The following is a 9274-nucleotide window of genomic DNA, read 5'->3' on the forward strand; positions in this document are numbered from 1 at the left end:
CTCATAAATTAAGCCTTGCGATTGGTCCGCCCGCGGCATGAGACTATTTCAGCGCCCGAGTGAGGGGGCCGTGAGCGCCGCAGAGCTGTCGGGTTGGCGGAGGAGTGCGCAGTTTACAGAGAGTGGAACTTTTTGTTTTCTTTTAGAAGCAAAAGGCTTAGGGTATGATTTATTGCACGGACGGTGGCCAAAGCAGATTTTTTTTATTTATTTTTTTTTTTTTGCAAACTTCAGACAAATCTGGGACCTGTGCAAGCAGCCCAGCAACCTTCAGGACTCCCTAATGACTCCGTTTCTATCTGGGCACTTAAAGCCAGTACTGGCTTTTGACACCCGAATTTAAACTGAAGAAGTAAAACCGGAAATTGCTGAAAGTCTCCCTCTCAAACTGGGTTACTTGGCAGCTGTACTGGTTGGTTTAATAAATGAAAACAAAAACACAGACACCCCGAGAAACATACGTGCGAATGCCCCCTTGGCTGCAGGACCAAAGTGAACGTCCTACGTCCAAGGATCAGAAGACGCACGAGGTAGAAACTCAGCTCCCTAAAAGCATCAAGGCTTGAGAAATACCTGCTAATGTTATTCTGTAAGTCGTGGTCTGTAAACGCATACTGGGGGCAGAGGGGTGGCACAAAGCCCCGTATCGGGCAGGAAGAGGTGAAATAACCCTTCGATCGTATTCTACAGCAAGCTAGAAAGACGGAACAAAACTTTTTTTTTTCCGGCTTGATTTTATTTTTCAAGAAACTAAACTTAGGCCCTCTTTCAGCGAGCCGCAATGCTCCAACGCTCGTGCAATTACTATGAGCTTTGGAGCCCTAAACCGCTCTACCGCGGCTTGATAAAAGGGGGCCTTAATTCCCACTGCGCGTAATTGTGACGTGTTTATAAAAGCATGCTTAATAATTACATAAAATGTAGTTTTAACCAACAATTGTTATTTCTGGCAAACAAATCTATGGGGCAATCGTTTTCCTCTTACCATTGGTATATTTTTTTTTTTAATTTAAGTTTGATTTAAAAACAATCGAGAAAGTGGGAGGGATTGACTCCGGTCAGTTATATTCGATTCATTTCATGTAATTGTTTCTGCCATTCTGTTGTAATATCTCTTGCCACTCACCGTCTCTGCACAAGCACTTGCAAAGATAAATATACAATCTTTCCTACCTAACCAGCTCGACGCTCTTTGAACATTCCCACCTTCAAAGGGAACCTGACCTCGTGCAAGGAAAAGAATATTTTTTTTTTTTTTTTGCAAAGCTGTGAAAGTCTAAACCCCTCAGCTCATTTTCCCAATTATTTAATTGAAGGCAATAATTGTGATTGCTTAACGGCGCTTTTTAATTCCCCGAAATCATCCCCTTCCGAGCTTACATTTCAGATCTAATATAATTCCCATTAGCTTTTAGTAAAGGCAAAGAGAGAACTAAGCGCAAAGATTAAAGCGAAAATCAAACCCCACAAGAAAACGAAACACATCTTCAGACTTGCACAATTTTTGTGCCCTAAAGGATTATCTTGATCTCGAGGAAACCGGAGCACTAATTGCTTATGTCCCCCCCCCCCCCCCACCTCCGGTCCTTAGGCAGCATTCTCTCCCCCCTCCCCCCCACGATCGAGAAGGACTGCTGGGCACAAAACAAGGATCTTACCACTGGAGACGAGATTCGACACCCAGGGCAATCACAGATTGGAGGATGTACCTGTAAGATGCCTTTAGACATGAGGGTCTTCAAACTTTTGCCTGCATGCGGAAGAGAAAGAAGAAATGCTTTAGGGCTGGGTCCCCTCCACACTAGTGGCTGGCAGCGAGCCCCGGACGCACGCCGAGAGCCCGCAGCCAGTCCTGAGCGCCCCCCCTCCCCCTCTTACAGCACAGCGGTGATTTCTCCTCCTCCCTCCGGGGCTTCAGGTCCACCGGACGCGGGAAAGCCGAGCCCCGGGCGGATCAGCAGCCCGCCGCCTGCCAGAGGAAACCCCGGAGGCGCCGTCCCCTCGCGCGCGCGGACGAGCCGGCAGTGACAAGTCTGCTCAACGCATCAACTTTCCCAACTCGCCTCCCCTCCCCCCCCCCCCCCCGACACGCGCTCTCGCGCATCCCTCCCTCCCCCCCCCCCTCCCAGGCGCGTTATTCGGTTTTCCCTCGTACCCCGTTAAAGAAAAGTGAACCCCCCCCCCCCCCCGCTCACCTTTGTGCCGGATGCTGCGCTTCCAGTCCTTGGCCGTCTCGCGGCCGCTGACGAACTGGAACTCGTTGGGGGTGAGCCACTCGCCCCGGTAGCGGATGGACGGCCCCTTGCTGCCCTGGCACAACTTGTGGACGTAGAGCAGCGCCTTGTTCTCGCCGCACTCCACCTCGATGCAGGGCTCGCCGCTGTCGAAGAAGGGCTGGAAGTCGGGCACGGACGAGAAGCGCTCGAGCATCAGGTCCTCGGGGAGGTGCGGGGGCTCGGGCAGGCCCAGGTAGGCGCCGGGGGGCGGGTAGGCGAAGAGGTGCTGGTAGGGCGGCGGGTGGGGGGTCACCACGGGCAGGGCGGCCAGGTAGCCCGGCAAGGCGTCCATGGGCGGCGTGAAGGCGGCCAGCTCGTCCCGGTCCAGGCGCTCCTTCTTGATGGCGGGCATGGCGCGCGCGGGCGGCTGGCCCCGGAGCCGGGAGGAGCCGCTCAGCGCTGCCGAGAGCCGCGGCCCGATCCGTGCCATGTCGGGGCGGCTTCCGCCGCTGCCCGACGCATCCTGCCGCCTCGGGCGCTTATTGATCCCCCCCCCCCGCTCCCGGGGAAGTTTGCGCGCTGCCCCCGCTCACCTGCTGACTTAGTTTCGGAGTGGCACGCTGCAGCCCCCTCCCCGGTGTGTCCTCCCTGGGCCCGTGGGGGGTGGGACAGCCTAGCCCGGCGGGTGCATGTGTTGACAGTCTCAGAAGTCAGGGCAGAGTTCAGACTCTCGGACCCTGCAAGATTTGCCTTCGCCGCCGCTTCTTCCAACTTGGCCCATTTAAACAGCACAGGCGGCTGCGGGCGCCGACGGCCGAGGGGGTGAGCGACGGCCGACCGGCGGGGCTCCAACAGCTGAGCTTGCCACCTACTGAGAGAGGTGGGGGCTGAGGAGCTGTCTCTCGGAGACTGCACCTGCACAGGCCATCGCATACACTTCAAGAGCTTATTGCTGACCTACAAGTGTGTTCATTCTGCTGCCCCTCAATATCTCTCCTCATACTCTTCCCAGAGAACTCCGTTCCTCAGATAAGTCACTCTTAACTTTCTCCTCCACTGCCAATTCCAGACTTCGTTCCTTTCATCTAGCTGCCCCCTTTGCCTGAAATAAATTACCTGCGTTTGTCTTCAAGCCCCTTCCCTTGTTTAAAAGCAGACTGAAAACCCACCTTTTTTATATAGCTTTCAATCCTTAACCCTACTCCTCTGCCCTCCAACCCAGCCAGCTGATTAACCGTTCCCCTTAACTGTATCTATGACATCCTGTTTGTCTTTGGGAAGCAGAGCTGAGACTGATGTCATAATGCCTTATTCCACCAATAAGAGCCAACCTCATCAGTGATGTCACAATGGCTTGATTGTCCTGTACTCCCCACTGCCCACCAACCCAGCCAGCAGAGTAACCGTTCCCCTTAACTGTATCCATGACATCCTGTTTTTATTTGGGAAACAGAGCTGAGATTGTGATGTCATAATGCCTCATTCCACCAATAAGAGCCAACCTCATCAGTGATGTCACAATGGCTTGATTGTCCTGTACAAGCCAAAAGATTAACCATTCCCCTTAACTGTATCCATGACATCCTGTTTGTCTTTGGGAAGCAGAGCTGAGATTATGATGTCATAATGCCTTATTCCACCAATAAGAGCCAACCTCCTCAATGATGGCACGATGGCTTGATTGTCCTGTACTCCCCTCTGCCCTCCAACCCAGCCCGCTGATTAACCGTTCCCCTTAACTGTATCCATGACATCCTGTTTGTCTGTCTTGCCTGTTTAGATTGTAAGCTCTTTCGAGCAGGGACTGTTTTTTTACTCTTTGTGACTCTGTACAGCGCTGCGTGCATCTGGTAGCGCTATAGAAATAATTCATAGTAGTATCGTCTGAGAAACGTGCGCGCTGTTGGCACAACCACTAGATCAGTATAACAGTACAGATGGGGGAAGGTAGACTTCATGCTGTTTCCTAGTGCCCAAAGTAACGGGGGGGGGGGGGGGGCTAGAAAGAATTTTCCAGCAGCAGCGTGAATGAGAATAGGGACGACGACCTGGCAGTCTCATTACTTTGACTCAGCTCAGTCGTTATTTTTGTTCAAGCTACCTGTGACTCTTGCTACCTGTTTTAAGTTATACTTTTTTGGGATTTCTTTGAAGCTCTTTCAAAGTTATCAAGGGGATTCCGAAAAGTAGTCGCACTCCCACACTCCTGCCACATCTGCTAACAGCTTTACCACTGTGCTAAAGCAGCACTTTCCTGCAAATGACAGCTAGAACCACTCGTGGAAGAGCCAGAAGGGGCTCAGAGGGTCTGTAACTTCACTTAGCATGTGTGTGCACACACCATTCAATAATTTATCTACCTGAGTATGAAAGAAAGTAGCCTGTTGAAACAAGTCGAGGTATGTTGTGACATATTTCAAGGTTACTCATGCATAGTTGTGGCTCAGTGGGAGTCTAACATTCAAAGAGACAGGCTGTCAGGAGAGTCCTCGTTCGAATCAAGTAAGAAACTGCTAGATTTGGAGCACCCTTAAAGGATAAAATTTCTCATGAAAGAAGGGAAACTGCCAAAGGAGATCCATGAATGCACGACTGCAGATTATGGAGAGTCTGCCCCATCATTCTACAAAGTAAAAATTTGGAGCAAACAGTTTAAGTGGGGTACAGAGTCCACTGAAAATGACCCTTACCGTGGACGGCCTGTGGAAGCAACCTCCACAGAAATGTGCAAGAAAGTCAAGGATTTAATTTTGTCAGATAGACAAATTAAGGTTTCCCGACTAGCTGAAGAAATGGGCATCTCGGCAAGTACAGTTTTGAAAATAATTCATGAAAATTTGGACATGTCCAAGGTTAGTACAAGATGGATTCCAAAAATGGTGAGACCATGTCAGAAGGCTACGAGGCTCCAGTGCTGTTAGGAGAACTTGAAGATGTTCCTGAAGACCAAGTGAATTTTTTTCATCATTTGGTGACTGGAGATGAGACTTGGGTCTATCACAGACATCCTGAGTCCAAAATGAAATCAATGTAGCAGAAGCACAAGTCATCCCCCATCCCAAAAATGTTCAAGATAGAAAAATCTGTAGGCAAAGTTATGGCATCTGAGATAATGAAGGACTTTTGCTTCTGGAGTTCATTCCACACAAGATAACCATAACTGGGGAGAGTTACGCCAACACAATGATCGCTCTGCAGAAGTCAATCAAGGAAAACTCACAGCAGGCTTACGGGAAGGGGTAAAACACGAACCTGACGGAACTCGCGGATCTAAAACCACGTCCTTAAAAATCTGAGGTCCGTGCCACTTGTGGTTAGTTTCTGGCTCTGACAGACCTCGATGACAATTTAGCGCCGACGGATCCGTCTCAGCATAGGGAGGGAAAAGTATTAGGATCCGTCAGCGCTAAAATTTCATCGAGGTCCGTCAGAGCCAGAGACTAGTGCTGGAGCGGCTCTAAAACGAATCCTTTAAACCGGTTTCCTGCAGCCCCAGTAAATTTAAAAATCTGAGGTCCGCGACTCTGACAGACCTCGATGACATTTTAGCGCCGACGGATCCTAATACTTTTCCCTCCCTATGCTGAGACGGATCCTTTGGCGCTAAATTATCATCGAGGTCTGTCAGAGCCAGACTAACTACAAGTGGCACAGACCTCAGATTTTTTAAGGACGTGCATTTTTAGATCCGCGAGGTCCGCGTTTTACCCCTTCCCCAGGCATACTGCTTCTTCACAACAATATACTGGTGCACGTGTCGCAACAATCACAGGGTGCTATCTGAGAACATGGGTTTCAGCACCTGAACCATCCACCCCTACTGATCTGACTTGGGTCCCTCGGATTATTTCCTGTTCCAAGTTTTGAAGAAATCTCTCTGAACAGTGGCTTTCAAGTGATAAATTCCATATGTATTTTTCATACAGTTCTTCACTGTCAGTTTAATTTCCATCCTATAAATTCACATAGAATTTTTCTTTTTTCAACCATCTTTATTTTCTCTTCTTTATTAATTTCCAGGTACTTTAGTTAGATTGTGAGCCTTCGGGACAGTAAGGGAATTTTTTAAGTACCTTCTTACTTCTCATTTATAATCTTAATGTATATTTTCTTCAAACCGCTTAGAACCTAACGGATGTAGCGGTATATAAGAAATAAATTACATTACATTACATAAAGATGTCAAGAATGCTATGGCTTTCTGGTTTGAGCGTTAAACAGAATTCTTTTCAAAGGGGTTAAAGTCATTGCAGGAAAAGTGGATGAAGTATGTGGAGCTATCAGGGGACTATACTGAAAAATAAAACAAACCAAAAAAAAAAATTTAACTCTTTTCTTTCCCGACTGCGGTAGATAAATTATTGAACCTCGATGAAGCAGTTTTACAAATCTATTAATGTTACTTCAAAATAGCAGATGCCCCATTTGGGCACCCTTCTTGCAACAGAATTAGCTGGGGAAGTCTTTTCAAAATCCTAGGTGCCCGCTCCGCGGGCCAATCCCGAGAACAAGCAAACTCTTCACTGTGCCCGGGTTGGGCTAATTTAAGTTAGGGTTAAATTTAACAACCGTAATCACGTTGACAAGTTGGCTGCTAGCTTAAAAGTGATGTCTAAGTACTGCTTTTAAACACGATCTCTGGTGCCATGTAGCAAAGAATGCCAGCAAACACGATAAGGAAGTGGAGACCGATGGCTGCTGGGAGACACCTGAGGAAAAGAGAAGGTTGAAAGCCGAGAGCTGAATGGTTGCCAAACACACACACACATGAAACTCCTTCAGACAAAAGAAATGCAAACGCCTATGCCGGGCCTGGAGCTGTGTTTGCACAGGCCTGCTTGTGTCCTTCATGTTCCAGGTGAGGGTATACTGAGCAGGTGTGTGCCTCCTGGACCACCCAGTGCTAGGAAACTGTGACATCACTATTTCTAGCCGGTGTGACAATGACTACTGGATCTTGTAAACCGCTTAATACCTATGTTCAAGCAGTATATCAAATGCAATCAATCCAATCCAAACACATAAGGCTTAGACAATAGCAGAATATTTTTGTTCCTATTGGTGAAAGGCACTATGTGGCAAAGTGTCTGTGTGACGGGGAGGGGGCTTTCAAACAATGAGAAACAGGTTCAAATTAGAGGTCTGCACGGGAATGGGGATCGCGGGAATCCCCCCGTAACCCACGGGATTCCCACGGGGACCCCCCTCTGGCCAACGGGACTCCCACGGGAATGGAAGGCTTTGGAAGCAGGGTTCATCCATATAATATTAAGGACATGTCAGCCTTAGTAAAAGAGGGGGGTTTATAAGTTAATTACCTGAACAAAAAAAGGGTTCCACCAAAGAAATTCCACAAGGAAAACAGCAGCACAAACACAAAAGAAACTGTGGAATTGATGATCCTGTCAGAAGTAATTGCTGCTTTTTATGGGTTCGGGCGGGGATGGAGGTAATTCCTTGCGGGGATGGAGAGGTTCCTGACGGGGACGGGTGGAGACGGAGAGGATCCTGGCAGGAACGGGTGGGGACGGAGAGGATCCTGGTGGGGATGGGTGGGATTTCTGTCCCCGCGCAACTCTAGTTCAAACTCCATTGCTTGTGATCTTGGGCAAGTCTAACCTTCCATTACTTCAGGTACAGACTCAGATTTTGAGCCTTTCAGGGACAGAAAAATGTTCTTGAATGTTTCAACACCTACTTGGATGGTTTTCAGAAGACATATATAAATAAATAAAAAGAACCCTCTATCTATATCTATAAAATCGGATGTATCTGTATGTGTGTATGTATGTTCCAGCATAACTGAAACGCATGGACAAATTTCAACCCAACTTGGTATACATATGACTTACTATCTGGGGAAACCACATCCTGTGGGGGGTGGGAAGGGGATAACATGTAAAAATAATCAAAAACAACAGATTAGTGTCTAATCCATAGTTTTCAGTCTCGCTGAGATTAATACTGACACTCCTGATGCCATTTAAATCCAAGTTCAGCCCCAAACAGAGGGCCATCCTTGCTGCTAAAAATGAAGATGTCCACGAAATAAACAATCAAATACTTCCCCTTTTACCAGACGTAATCACTGAATACAAGTCCATCGATACCGGAAGATTGGGGAAAAAATAAATATCCGTGCAAAGCCGGGTGATCAGCTAGTAAATTAATATTTGAGAGTAAGGATTACAAACATTGCCAAAAGTCTTCTAACTTGGTTGTTATGAAGATTGGGCATTTTTTTTCCTTAGGCTCTGTTAAGAGGAAAAAATAAAAATCAGATCATTGCAAGTCACCCAGTGAAAACAGGTTTGTAAAATAAAAGAAATAATAACAAATCCCCCCTTTTACTAACCATAAGGGCTGGAGATCTAAAAGAGCTCATTTCATTTCTATTTCCAGATTAGTTTACACACCATTAAAAGCAAGAGCACAGTGGGGCCAGTGCATTAGCTACTTCCTCTGTCAGTGTTTCCAGCACCTTCTCCCCTGTTTGGTCACAAATACATGACCCCGCTTCGTAACCTCAGGGTCTAGGACTGAAAGGGTGGCATGACTTTAGAAAATGAGTCTTTGGGGTAGGGGGTTCTAATCTAATCTTGGGTTTATGTACCAGGTCATCTCCGAAAGGAGCTCGATTTGGTTTACAAAAGTCAAAAGGCCAAATTTTACAAAGAGATAAGAAAAAGAGAATAAGTAATTGAAATTTAACCTAGCCTAGCACAAAATGGGCCCATCAATGCTTAACGGTTACTAAATCTTCTGGGCAGGCCATTTAAATATTGTGTAAATAACAAAGAGGGTTAATGAAATAGGAAGCCTGGCCATTTGGGGGGACAGAAAAGATCTGCATAACTTCTGTTGCCAGTAGAGTTTTCAATAACAACCCTCCCCCTCCCCCCGAAAAACCCAGACAATCTATATATAAAATCGTATCTATCTACGTGTATGTATGTATGTATGTATGTTCCAGCATAACTGAAACCGCATGGAGAGATTTCAACCAAACTTGGTATACATATCACTTACTATCTGGGGAAAAATTCTGTCGGTGTGGG

General features: G+C 47.2%; 1 protein-coding gene across 1 annotated transcript in view; it reads right to left on the reverse strand.

Moving 5' to 3' along the window:
- The window catches only part of SAMD11 (sterile alpha motif domain containing 11), a 183533-nt gene extending 180730 nt beyond the window's left edge, over nt 1-2803 (reverse strand). Inside the window, 2 exon segments of the mRNA XM_033921680.1 lie at nt 1659-1750; nt 2196-2803. Of these exon segments, the coding sequence (XP_033777571.1) occupies nt 1659-1750; nt 2196-2706 (603 nt within the window). The 5' untranslated portion in view covers nt 2707-2803.
- Between the last annotated feature and the right edge of the window lie 6471 nt (nt 2804-9274).

The sequence above is a fragment of the Geotrypetes seraphini genome, chromosome 15 (assembly GCF_902459505.1).
Source record: "Geotrypetes seraphini chromosome 15, aGeoSer1.1, whole genome shotgun sequence".
Lineage (NCBI taxonomy): Eukaryota > Metazoa > Chordata > Amphibia > Gymnophiona > Dermophiidae > Geotrypetes > Geotrypetes seraphini.